The sequence below is a fragment of the Crocuta crocuta genome, unplaced genomic scaffold, assembly GCF_008692635.1.
Source record: "Crocuta crocuta isolate KB4526 unplaced genomic scaffold, BGI_CrCroc_1.0 scaffold127, whole genome shotgun sequence".
In the NCBI taxonomy this organism is placed as follows: domain Eukaryota; kingdom Metazoa; phylum Chordata; class Mammalia; order Carnivora; family Hyaenidae; genus Crocuta; species Crocuta crocuta.
The window spans coordinates 11,752,047-11,765,621 of record NW_027532008.1 but is presented as its reverse complement, the minus strand read 5'-3'; the positions used below and the strand labels follow the sequence as shown (position 1 = coordinate 11,765,621).

Sequence of the window (13,575 nt, the reverse complement as noted above, 5' to 3'; positions counted from 1 at the left end):
AGTCCCTTCCCCCCCCTGTGCCCCCCCCCCCCCACCAAGTTCCCTGGAAGACAGGTTTGGCCTAAAAAGATGAGTTTGGTCTATAAACCATTTTCCCGTTGGGAACATTCAGATTAGTTGCAGATTCCCAACAGGCCCCGCTGAGTTACAGCTGGGTGAATCGGGCAGTATGATAAGATGTCTGGCCATTCCCTGCCCAGGTGAGGCAGCATGACCCTTTGAGACAGATAATTTTCCGTCCTGAGTCAATAGGAAGATCAGCTGAGTGGTCTGGGGAAGCTGGGGCCTTATGTCAGAATAACATCACAGGCCTGACTCCGCCACGTGTGAATGAAATAGAGCAGATCTGCCCCCGGGGAGAAGTCCTGCAGCCTCTTCAGGGGGAAGCCCCCATCCTGCAGTGTGATGGCCGCTAGTGTACAGGTGCAGCCAACGTTCATGGACAGGCATGCCGAGGAGGAGGAGGAGGAGCAGAAGCAGTCAGCACCCCCCCTGAGCTTAAAGAGCTGACTGTCTAGTTGAAGAGAAAATATGTACCCCGAGAATTCACACTTGACTTTTGCAAATAGAGAATTATATTCGCAAGTGCAGACAACATAGTCCTTCAGGAGTAAGCAGAGGATGAGAGGGAATTCTAGTTCTATTCAGACCTTCTTGATGAACCAAGTACTGTGTTAGACACTAATCGTTTTTATTGAGCCTTTTAGTTGTTTTGCGTTATGCTAGGTGATTTGTATGGATTATCTTTATCCCCAGAGCAGCTCAGTGAGGGAGAGACTACTATTAGCCCCATTTTCCAGATGAGGAAACTGAAGCCCAGGAAGGCTGAGGAACTGACCAAGGTCACACTATCCACAGTGGCAGTGTTGGGATATGGACCCAGGAGCTCAGCTCCGGGGGCCACTTTTACCTGCCGTGCTGCACAGCTTTTGAAATACGTAAAACGTGGTCTTTGCGCCAGCACACCCAAATGGGAGACACATGTGAGTTATCACAGCACACCGAGCGCCCCCTGGCAGAGGCGTGGACAGGGCTAGCAGGGTGTCAGGGAGGTTGGGGGTCTTGAGATCAAGTATCATTTTAGGGGAACCCAGTGTGGACGACCCTGCAGAAATTCTTCACCATGACGTCCCATGTTAAAAAGAGGAGTAAACGAATGAATGAATGATTCCTCTCTTTTAAGGAATTGCTGAGTATGTAATAGTTCCATACTGTCTAGAAAAAGGATCTATCTAAATATTGGTTTTAAAAAACCTGGTTTACCTCCATGTCCTTGATTTTGGTCCATTTCACATTATTTGCATCGTAGTTAAGTATTTTATTGACAGGCTTGTGTTCAGTCAGATTTGCAATGGCCTGTTCCTCCAGTTGGTTCCACACCATTCCTGAAGACGTGTGCAAAACTTGAAATAAAAATGAGCGTGTGTATTTCCACAGAGGAGAAAGAGAAAGAATAGCCCTAAAAGGTGCAATACGTGTTTAGGATCATATGATGAAAGGTACAACTAGTACCTCGAAACAGGCGTGACACAGGTGTGTTTCGTACTATACGGATAAAAGACTGCTTCCAATCTCAGAGAGAGAAGAAAACGTTAGTGTTTTTAATGATGCAAGATCTGCAAACTAGCCAGAAACATCAGTCCATATGAAAATCAAATAATGTTTCTGAAAGAGGTCACATCTGCTGTGCCTTTCTTTTAAATTTGCTACTCATGTTTGTTTGGATTTTGGGCATACCCATCTGCCACCTTGCCCAGCCATGCTAAGTCAAAATAAGAATACGCAGATAGTTTTACTTGCTGTTGGCCTAGCTGAGCTTGCTCTATGGACCCTGAACTTTGAAGTGTAGGAACTCCAAAGGCAGAGGAGACAATGGAGACCTTGTTATTCACTGTGACTCAGACCCTAAGTCACCACCAGTCATTGGTCTTTTCCCAGCTTGAGTCTCCGCAAGGTTCACAGCCCTGCTAGCTTCTCGTACTCTTCCTTCCCAGCACGGGTGGGGAGGTGGCGGAGTTAGATTTTGAATTCTTACTAAATATCTTTTCCGGAGGAAGAACACCATGAATTGAAACACCAAATATTTATCATTCTTTATTCTTTTCTAATCCTTATGCTAGTTAATCTATAGGAGAGAAGTAACATTCCTCCTGAATTTAGAAACAGGATTATGATGGTAAGAATTACGGTCCTTTGTAGAAACGATCCAAGAAATAGCCTTTATGGATCTGGAAACACGTTTTTTTTTCCCGACATTCATTTATTTACTTTGAGGAGGACAGAGAGAAAGAGAGAAGTTGAGCGGGGGAAGGTCAGAGAGAGAATCCCAAGCAGGTTCCGTGCTGTCAGCCCAGAGCCTGACCCACCCAGGGCTCAATCTCATAAACCGTGAGATCATGAACTGAGCTGAAGCCAAGAGTCAGACACTTAGCCGGTCAAGCCGCCCAGGGGCCCCAGAAACACTTACATTTAATGAAGGTGATTTATGTAAAGACTCAACGGTAATTTAAGTAAAAGAAACGAAGCCTAATCACTTGTCTCCTGTTCTAACTGGGAAAAAAGCTGTATTGATGGGAGTGCAGGGAAGGTGGGGAACGACGTGCTAATCGCTCTCTGCAGGAGGAAACCAAAAACTGCGCCCACGCAGAGACCATCTCTGGCTTCACCTTGGTCTGAATGGAATAATACTTCATAATAGCAGTTGTAATTAATTAGGGACCCACTGTGTTCAAGGCTCTGAATCAGGTGGTTTTTCGTTGTGTCATTTCGTCCTGACAAAGCAAGTTCTCTCCATTTTACAAATGAGGAAACCGGGGCACAGGGGCTACATGACTTGCCCAAACTTACACGGCTAATGAGGGGCAGAGCTGGGCCTTGAATCTGGATCTGACAGATTTTGAATTCACTGGCTTCTTTTTTAAAAATCGAGTACCCACGAGATGCCAGGAACTGGATGCCAGTAAACCAAGTAAGCAAACCTCCCGGAACTCCTAGAGCTCTGTTATAGTGACTGCGCACGACTAAACGAGACGGTCCGTCAAGGGCAACAGCACGGTAGAGCAGGGCAGGTACTAGAGAAGACCAGGGCCAGGTGACGGGCTGGAATCGGGCAGACAGGGCAGACCTTGCTGAGGCGGCAGCCCATAAGGCGTGTGACCGTGAGCTTCAGGGACGCCCGGCGGAAGAGTAGAGTGAACAGCAAGCTCGGAAGATCTTTCCAGTTTCCCTTTGCTCCCCAGGACTGCCTGCATGCCTCACCTGACTCCAGGTCCACCAGCCACCCTGCTGACTGCTAATTCTAGTCCCCGTGTGTCCTGAAACGCGGTAGAGGACACCTGGAATGGCGCAGGTGCCTGGGCATACTGCTTGGGATTGTATAATAAATTGGCATCTGGTCTATATAAGACTGTTTAGGGGGAGTCCGTCTGTAAGAAATTGATCCTGCCAGTATTCAGAACCTAGGACAGAGGAGGTCATTGTTCCAAGCAGGCAAGAGCCAGGGCTGGGCCCAAGTCCTGGGTCCACTGCACACAAACCGTAATGCCAGGTCCGTTGTCCTCAGCCTCTCCAGGCACTGCTGTCCTCATCCATGAAGGTAACCACACTGGCCACTCAGGATATTTGCATGAAAAGTGAAAATGTCTATAAAGCTGTAGCCGTGCCACCTAACTTAGAAAGGGTTCAGGATGCGACCATTCTGCCCTCGGGCCTTTGCCGTGTGGCCCCTTGACCTCCCTAGGGATGTCGCTTCTGAACTTACAGAAAACCAAACCTCTCGGTGCATGTGACTGCTACATTCTTGTTCTTCTCACAAAATTCTTACATGCGCTTCCATTTGTTGAACTTATTCCATAGATATTCATAATGTCTATAGGGTGATGTAATGTACTAGTCTTGGCTCTAGAACATCGGGTTTGGATTCTCGCTCTACAGTGTTATCAGCTCAGCCAGCTGGGATCACGTAATCCCTCTGCAGCTCGCTTTGTCTGTAAAATGAGGGGTGGACCATGTGGTGTTCAAGGTTCCCCCTTTCCTGCCCTTGAGATACTCCAAAGGTCAGAGTCAGGCAGCCTGCAAATAGATTTGTTTGGTCTGCTCAGCAATTTTAACGTATTAAGCTTGTGATCCCTGCTGTTTACCTAGCAATTCCATTTTTGGAATTCAATTAAGAAATCACACAAGTGCAGAAAGATATGTACACACAGACGTACAAGGATGCCCATCAGAATAGTCCCTGTAATAGTGAAAGCCAAAAGCAATTTCAGTAATTAGATCATTGATGGGGGGCACCTGCATGGCTGAGTTGGTTAAGCGTTGGACTCTTGATCTCAGCTCAGGTCATAATCGAAGTGTCGTGAGTTCAAGCCCCACATTGGGCTCCACACTGGACGTGGAGCCTACTTAAAAATTTTAAAAATTTAAAAAAACAAAAATAAAACCAAATAATTGATGGTCCGGTTTCAGTGAGCCCCTGCTGTGTGCCGTGCTCTGATCTGGCACTTGGAATTCACCAGTGAACCCAACCAAGCTGCCCGTCTTGCATCCTAGCAGGGGCGGGTATACAGCAGTCGACAGAGAAAGGAAAGTGTGTGATATGTTAGAAGATGGGAAGTGCTATGGGAAACGGGAAAGTGAGCAGGTTGAGGGGGATCCCGAGCGTGGGGAGTGTTGTTTCAAACATGGTAGCCAAGTGGGCCTCGTTGAGAAGGACTTGCAGCTGGCAAAGGAGTCAGCTCCACAGACGTCGGGGAGGTGCACACTCAGGCAGAAGGAGGAGCCAGTGCCAAGGCCCTGAGGCAGGAACATGTCAGTGTGTTTAAGGAAGAGAAGGATGCTGGGCGCCGGAGTGAGGTGAGGGAGGAGGAGGAGGGGAAGGAGGTCAGAAAGGAACCAGGAGACCAAATCCCAGAGAGTCTTGCTGGCCTTTGTGAAAATGGGCTTTTATTCTTAGTGAAATGGGAAGTCCCTGCAGTGCTTGGGCAGGGGAGTGCCCTGATCCATGTCTGTGTGTTAGAAGGGATCTTGACAATAGACCGCAGGGAGACTCGGGGAAACAAGACCATTAGGAGGGTATCGCAGCCCCTGGGGAGGAGAGATGAGGTCTCTGAGAGGAGAGTCTCAAGAAAATGGAGAAAAACAGATTCCTGGTATATTTTGAAAACGAAACCAACAGGGCTTGCTGACAGATTGGACGTGGGGTGTGAGAGGCAAGAGGTGGAAGATGACTCCCATCTTCCATCCGAGTAACAGGAAGGAAGGGGCCCCGTCCGTGACCAGGGGAGGCCTGCGTGGGACAGGCCCGGGGGAGGAGATCAGGAGCTGGGTTTGGGAAATGTTAAGCTTAAGTCTGTTGGGCCTCCCAGAGAAGATGCGTGTCTTTGCTGGCTCTTAATGCCTCATGTGCCTCTAGTGTCCAGCAGAGGAACTGGCTCTCCAAATGTATCCATTGAATGAACAAGGAAAATGATTCAATTCTCAAGTGAAATGAGTATCACATGTTCCTGTTTTATTTTATGTATAGATGTGTGTGTCAAAACACGTGTTTGGTTAAGAAAAGGCACAGCTAGATACCAAAATAGTAACAGTAGATATATGAGGTTAGGCTTCTCAGTGATTTTAAGCAAATTTCTTTCTCCTTTTGAGAACGTGCACTTCCTAATATCTCTACAAAGTAATTTATCTGAGAGAGAGACTTGCTCCGAAGAGCAAGGAGACCATGACTTCTATCGATAAATCCTAATCATTTTTTCTAACCACGCCCGAATTGTCGAGCCCTTAGATTGCTCGAAGGTTTTTTCCTTTGTGTGTCGGAACCCTGTGAGCAGACGGCTTTCTTTTCTTCCGAAGTATCTTCTCATGTTCTACTTCCAGAATTTGAACTAATAGACTAAAAGGAAGACTTGTAGCTCTTAAATACTACCAGATTATTCCACAAAAAAACTGAACCGATTGAGAATGTCAGCAATGGAAACAATGCCAGATAACCTATTAGGAAAAGATACCCTCCCCTGCTAAGTCAGGACGGATTTCAGCTGCACACCAGAAAATTCCCAGCCTACTGGGGTGTAAACGGCTTCATGCGGGTCTTCCCTACTTTCCAGGTGTAGGGATCGGTGTGGTCCACGCTGGGTACGAGCGGCGCCTGGCCCATCACCTGGGAGCGCACAGCACCCCCTCCATCCTAGGAATCATAAATGGGAAAATCTCCTTCTTCCATAACGCAGTCGTCCGTGAGAACCTACGGCAGTTTGTAGAAAGTCTTCTTCCGGGAAACTTGGTGGAGAAAGTAAGTACCTGGCGGAGACGTTTATGAGGCACCTAGGACCTGGCTGCCCTGATGCTTCTCAGTGGGCGTCTCAGACCTGAGGTTCGTTTCAAACAGGGCAAGCCATACCTTAATCAGTTAATCACGCAACCGAAATCATTTCAGTGAAGTCTCTAGGAGACTGAAAATTGAAACAGAAGGATTCCCTCCCTGTTAGTAACCACTGTGCACATTTCCACCGGTGGTGGGGATCTGAGCCCAAAACGTCAGGGACTCTCCATTTGTAAACAAAAATCAGATCACAAGGGAGGATGAAGGATTTCTTTCCGACTCGTGAATGTGTTCATTTGAAAGTATTTGTCCAATGAAAGTTTTCAAATTGAATTGCTTTTGGTTACGTGAGACTGATACGCTGCCTGCTGTGCTAAGGAGGCACCTTACATTTGGTTATGTATTTAACAGTCACATCTGTGGAATACACAAGATTCCACGAAATCAAATCCCATTTTTGGAACTCTCAGAACTTAGAGGAATGCAACAATATGAGTAATTTCACAAACAAAAGGTTGAGCTAAACAAGCCAGGCACAAAGTTCATACTAGTTTATGATTTTTGTACTTTAGCATTCTTTCCCCCAGTATCTTAGGTTAGGGATCAAAGGAACTAGAATAGGATTTTAATGCTTCAAGTTTTGTTTTTTGTTTTTTAATTTTTTTTATGTTTATTAAACATTAGGGAGGGAGAGAGACAGCACGAGCAGAGGAAGGCCAGAGAGAGAGAGGGAGACACAGAATCCAAAGCAGGCTCCAGACTCTGAGCTGTCAGCACAGAGCCTGATGTGGGGCTCAACCCCACGAACCGTGAGATCATGACCTGAGCCAAAGTCGGACACCTAACCAACTGACCCACCCAGGCATCCCCAAGTTTATATATCATTTTAATGTTTTATTTATTTTTGAGAGAGAGAGAGTATGAGCAGGGGAGGGGCCATGAGAGAGGGGAACAGAGGATTCAAAGCAGGCTCTGCGCTGACAGTAGCAAGCCCGATATAGGGCTCGAATTCACAAACCGTGAGATCATGACCTGAGCTGAAGTCAGATGCTTCACTGACTGAGCCACCCAGGCACCCCAAGAACAGAATTCTTGTTTGCTTTAAGTGTTTCATTTCTTTAACTGTATACGTGGGAGAGTGAACATACCAACATTTGCATCCTATTTCCACATGCGCTATTCATAGAATACCCATGAAGAAGTATTTGTTGGAGTTCGCTCGAAAGGAAGTTGTCCAAGAGCATGGTAGGCTCCTAGAGTGATCAGAGTTGTTTGAATGGGTCCTCAAACGTTTATGAAATACCTACTCTGTGCCAGGCACTGTAAGTGGACACTTTTCGAGGAGCTCCCAGTCTAGCAGTGATTATTTCCATCTGATATGCTAAGAGCCTGTCCCAGAGAGCTGGGAATGGCTTCCTGGCAGAAAGGGCCCGAGTTTGCCAGGGGAGGAGGGGTGGTTGGGGGTGAGCTCCGGGCCCCAGGAGGTCTGCGACGTGCAACAGCATGCTCTGGAGGAAGCAGTCACAGGAGCAGGAGAGGACCAGGCTGGAGGGCCCCCGAGGGCCTGGCCGCCCTTGAGGAGCTGCGCCTTGGCCTATAGGTGCTGGCGCCATTGAAGGGGGCTGAGCGGGGAGTGAAATGACCAGACTGAGGTTTAATATAGATCATTCTGGAAGCAGAATGGGAAGATAAACCTTTTTTTAACTATGAAAAATTTCTAGGTACGTTTTTAATTTATTCATGTTTTTTTATTCTCTCAGTTGGATTATTTAAGGCATAAACAGGGAAGCACAAAAGTAGTAAATCAGACGATAATGAATGAAATCGTGTAATGTATAGACCGAGTGGGCCAACTTGTTTTTTTTAAGCCATTTTAAAAGAGCAATCGTTGCATTATTGGGGCGCCTGGGTGGCTTAGTCCGTTAAGCGTCCGACTTTTGCTTAGGTCATGATCTCGCGGTTCGTGGGTTCGAGCCCCGCGTCGGGCTCTGGGCTGACTGCCAGCTCAGAGCCTGGAGCCTGTTTCTGAGTCTGTATCTCCCTCTCTCTCTGACCCTCCCCTGCTCATGCTGTCTCTCTCTCTCCTAGAAATAAATAAAAATATTTAAAAAAATAAATAAAAAATAAAAAAAATAAAATAAAAGAGCAATCGTTGCATTATCTTCCGCAGGTCAGTAGATTACAAAGCACAGTCTGTAATTCAAAAATTCCTTTTTTTTTTCATAATGTGCTCAGTAACTGTTTCAGAAAAGATGTGATTTCAGTCTGTCAGAGTGGGCCACATGAAAATACGAAACCCATAACTGTTCTTTTAAAGCGTTGTAGTCAAAGGAAGACGAAAGATTCATCGTCTGCATTTTTTATGTTTTACAAAACAATCTTTTACACATACGTAATTTTGTTTAATGATCTCCTGACTGCATTATAATGCTGCTGTTGAGAACCAAATACTGAAACTAACATCCTCTTTTCCACTTAAGGTTACAAATAAAAATTACGTCCGGTTCCTCTCTGGCTGGCAGCAGGACAATAAACCCCACGTCCTTCTGTTTGACCAAATGCCCGTCGCACCACTGCTGTACAAGGTATGTTATGGGGGGGGGAGGGGCGGAGGTGCTCTTTTTTTGGTGCAGTGAACTTGTAATCCACTTGCCCTTTCCGTGAGTAAGAGCAGATCCAAAAAGAAATGTTTATAAAGACCAGAAATTTGCGTAGCCACCAGCCACTGAGCACCTACGGATGCCGTTACTGCGCTCGGGTGCCTGCCCCGCACGTGATAGTGGTTAGTCTTCAGAAGAGCCCAGCCATGTAGACGTCTTCCCTGTTTTATAGGCCAAGATATCAGAGCTTAGGTTGTATAACCGACCCCCCGTGGTGACTGTGTGATTCCCTTGAAGCGTGGCTGACTCCAGACCCGCGCCCTGAATGGCACCCTGTAGTACCACGCTTCGGACACACCTCTCGTTGGCACCAGGACATGAGATGGGGGAGGAAACTGTCCCCATTAACCTTTGGCGTGGTCACTGCCGTCTCACGGGGTCGAGGTAATTCCTCAAACTCTGCACGCCTCTGACCCAGTGTAGATCTCAGTAAAAGGAATATTTTCCTCTATTTGTACCCACACTCAAATCACTGTGTTCAGCTTTGTTGGTACAGTTTGCATGCATGGAACACCATAGAATTCCTCTGAGCGCACCAGGGGCTAGCAGCCTGAGTGGGGCTATACAAGCTGGCATTCGTCACCCGCTGGTATGAGCAAGTCACCCTTGGTGTGTGTGATTCTGTGCCATCAACTTAGCTTCTTCCTGTTTGTCGCACCCTAACAGTTGACTGCTTTTGCATACAAAGATTACTTGTCATTTGGATATGTGCACGTCGGCTTGAGAGGAGCCGAAGAGATGACGCAGCAGTACAATGTCAACGTGTACGCCCCCACCATCTTGATCTTTAAAGAACATATAAACAAGCCTGCAGACGTCATCCAGGTAGGTGAGAGTCTCCGTTTCATCTCGGGCCTTTATAAATAAACAGCAGAAGTGAACAAGGCAAGTGAGGAGGAGAAACTCGCTTTTAATTTCTTTCTTCAGTGGCACAAAATTTTTTTTTATTTTTTTAATGTTTTTTATTTATTTCTGAGAGAAAGAGAGAGAGACAGCATGAGCAGGGGAGGGTCAGAGAGAGGGAGACACAGAATCTAAAGCAGGCTTCAGGCTCTGAGCTAGTGGTCAGCACAGAGCCTGATGCGGGGCTTGAACCCACGAACTGCGAGATTATGACCTGAGCTGAAGTTGGATGCCCAACCGACTGAGCCACCCAGGCTCCCCAAGTGGCACAAAATTTAACACTGAGTCTGTTTTTGATCTGATTTGGTGCTATCTTGCTCAAAAAATAATTTTTTGGCAGAAACTAGAATGATGGTAATGGCAGGGTCTGGGCAGGAAGATACAGGTGTTTAATGGGTACACTGCCAGTTTGGGAAGGGAAAAAGTTCTGCAGATGGATGGTTCTGGGCATGGCTGCACAACGGTGTGAATATACTTAATGTCACAGAACTGTGCCCTTGGAAATGGTTTAAATGGTCACTTTTACATCATGTGTATTTTGCCACAAAAGTAAAATAAGAACCAATAATCATCTTTTACTTCTAAAGTGCTCCTGTCAGAAAAGCAATAATGTTCTTCTAAAATAAGTTACAAAAATAAATTCAAGATAAACGGCTGAAAATCTTGTTGGAAGATCTTAACTCGATTATAAGTTTAAAATTTGTACATAAATACTTTAAAATGTTTAAGGTAGGGGCGCCTGGGTGGCTCAGTTGGTTAAGCGTCCGACCTCAGTTCAGGTCACGATCTCATGGTTTGTGGGTTCGAGCCCCACGTTGGGCTCTGTGCTGACAGCTCAGAGCCTGGAGCCTGCTTCAGATTCTGTGTCTCCATCTCCCTGGCCCTCCCCTGCTCATGCTGTCACTATCTCTCTCTCAAAAATAAATAAAATATTAAAAAGAGTTTTAAAAAAATGTTTAAGTTAAACGATCGGCTGAGAGAAATATTTACAACCAATCTAAAAAAGATATCTCTAATTTCTCATGAGCTTCTTCTAATCAAAGAGATCAACACAAAACTTCCCGGAAGTGACTCCTTAATGGGTACGGAGTTTTCTTTGTGGGTGATGGAAATGTGTGGGACTAGAGAGAGGTGATTGTTATACCACACTGTGAATGTACTAAATGCCACTAAATTGTACATTTAAAAATAGTTGATTTTATGGGATGTGAATTTCACCTCAAAAAAAATTTCTTTAGTAAAACTTCTCAAGAAGAATGGACTGAGAATATGAACAAAATTCTGAGAAGAAATTCCAGCAACTGAGAAGCACTTTTAAAAATTAGATCTCAGGGCGCCTGGGTGGCTCAGTTGGTTAAGTGTCCGACTTCGGCTCAGGTTGTGATCTCGTAGCTCGTGGGTTCGAGCCCCGCATCGGGCTCTGTGCTGACAGCTCAGAGCCTGGAGCCTGTTTCAGATTCTGTGTCTCCCTCTCTCTCTGACCCTCCCCTGTTCATGCTGTCTCTGTCTCTCAGAAATAAATAAAAAGCATTAAAAAAAATTTTTTTAAATAATTAGATCTCAGTAATCAAGAAAACCCAATTTAACATATTCTTCTTCTCCCAACACATCGTTAAAGATTTTCAAAGCGAAGATACTCAGTAGTGATGAGGGTATAGAGAGGCAGACACTCTTTTGTTTTGCTCGCTGGAGGAAGCTTCAGAACTTTTCGGAAAAGCAGTAGGGTGATAATCTATAAATTGCCTAGATTCATTCAGGAAAAGACGACTCGTGAGTACCCAGCTCGAGCCAAACCCTGCCCTGCATGCTGGCGACAGAGCCCTGTACAGAATCCCCTGACTTCCCTGTCCTCGGGTCTGCCCTGTTCTCCAGTGGGGACAGCAGACAGCTGGCATAACGTACTCCATGGTGGCACGTCATATGGGGACAGGTGCTAGGGAGAAAAACAGCAGGAAAGGGGGATGTGGACTATCAGGAGAGTAGGGTCACATGTTTTAAGGCAGAGTGCCCGAGAAGGGCCTCATTAGGATGACGCTTGGGGCACCTGGGTGGCTCAGTCAGGCGACCGGCTTGAGCTCAGGGCATGATCTCGCGGTCTGTGGGTTCGAGCACCGCATCAGGCTCTGTGCTGACAGCTCAGAGCCTGGAGCCTGCTTCAGATTCTGTGTCTCCCTTTCTCTCTGCCCCTCCCCCACTTGTACTCTGTCTCTCTGTCTCTCTGTCTCTGTCTCTCTCTCTCTCTCAAAAATAACATTTTTTAAATGTTTAAAAAAAAAAAAAAAGATGATGTTTGAGCAAAGACCCTGGGGAAATGAGATTACCTGTTAGGAATCTTTCCTCAGGGACTACGAATTCAGCCAAAACTTACGCAGAGATGTTAAGTGTCATTCATAGCAGTTTTCACTGGGGCGGGGGTGGGCGGAGAGTATATCCAGCAGTAGGCTAATTATTGGTACAGCCCTAACAAGGACTATGGTACAGCCATTTAGCCCATTAAAATGGCGGCTCAAGAACACTAAGTGATGGGGATAATTCTCGTGACATCATGTCAAAAAGAGCAAGCGGGATGCACAACCAAGGGGCCTCACCCTGCAGCAGGTGGGGACCCTGTGGTCATCTCAGACTCGAGTTCCATTTTGAGCAGGGCAGGTCACATATTAGTTAATTACTTACTCAGACAAAATCATTTAAATGAAGTCTGTAGGAGACTGAAAATTGAAACAGATAAAGCACAGAGACTAAAAGATCTCACCACGTATCAACTATACACAGTTTCTAACACATTACACACAATACACTCAATTTTGTAACCACATGTGTGCATGTGTGTACATATGGGGGCGCATGGGAAAACACATCTCTTATGTCTCTTGATGGTAAAATTATGTTTTATTTTCTTTTTTTTTTAATTTTTTTAATGTTTTATTTATTTCTAGGAGAGAGAGAGAGAGAGAGAGAGAGCGTGAGCAGGGGAGGGTCAGAGAGAGAGGGAGTCACAGACTCTGAAACAGGCTCCAGGCTCTGAGCTGGCAGTCAGCACAGAGCCCGACACGGGGCTCGAACCCACGAACCACGAGATCATGACCTAAGCGAAAGTCAGACGCTTAACCAACTAAGCCACCCAGGCGCCCCTGTTTTATTTTCATATTGGGGTTTTTAAAAATGCCTATAATGAACGTGTATTATTTAATTTCTTGAATGTTCTGTTTAAAAACTCAAAAGAACCCCTCGACTCACCCTCTCCCAGAGGAAGCCAGAATGCGAAATTCTGTGAAATCCTGTATTTCTTTCAGGCAGTAGATGTTTCATTGGCTGCCTGCTGTATGGTGAATACAGAGGAGCTCTGACATCCAGAGTTAGTTTTTGTCCTCACAACCCAGTTAGGGGAGAAGAGGCCTAAAGGCAGTTTCCAGCCAGCAGCAGAGGCGACTCATTCAGAGGCGAATGTAGAGGAAGGGCACTTGAGCCTGGGCATAGGGTAGGACATTCCGCATGACAGAACCAGACAGGGGAACTGAGGAGAGAAAAGCAGGTTTAGGAAGAAGGTAACGAATTCAGTTGTGGACGTACAGGATGAGAGCTGCCTCCAGGAAATCTAAGGGGAGATGTCCGTTGTGCAGGTGGGTGTAGGGATGGAGGTCTTAGTGAGCTGGGGAGAGGGATCTGTGGACCATGAGTGAGTGGTTACAGGTGGAA

General features: G+C 46.1%; 1 protein-coding gene across 3 annotated transcripts in view; it reads left to right on the top strand.

Moving 5' to 3' along the window:
• Positions 1-13,575, top strand: part of DNAJC16 (DnaJ heat shock protein family (Hsp40) member C16) — a 38,927-nt gene that overhangs the window by 11,145 nt on the left and 14,207 nt on the right. For 2 of the 3 annotated variants that reach the window (XM_077775479.1, XM_077775481.1), the window contains 3 exons: positions 6,102-6,286; positions 8,797-8,901; positions 9,643-9,801. In XM_077775479.1, coding sequence (XP_077631605.1) covers positions 6,102-6,286; positions 8,797-8,901; positions 9,643-9,801 — 449 coding nt within the window. The remainder of the gene's footprint in view (positions 1-6,101; positions 6,287-8,796; positions 8,902-9,642; positions 9,802-13,575) is intronic. The other variant, XM_077775480.1, reaches the window with a different exon arrangement.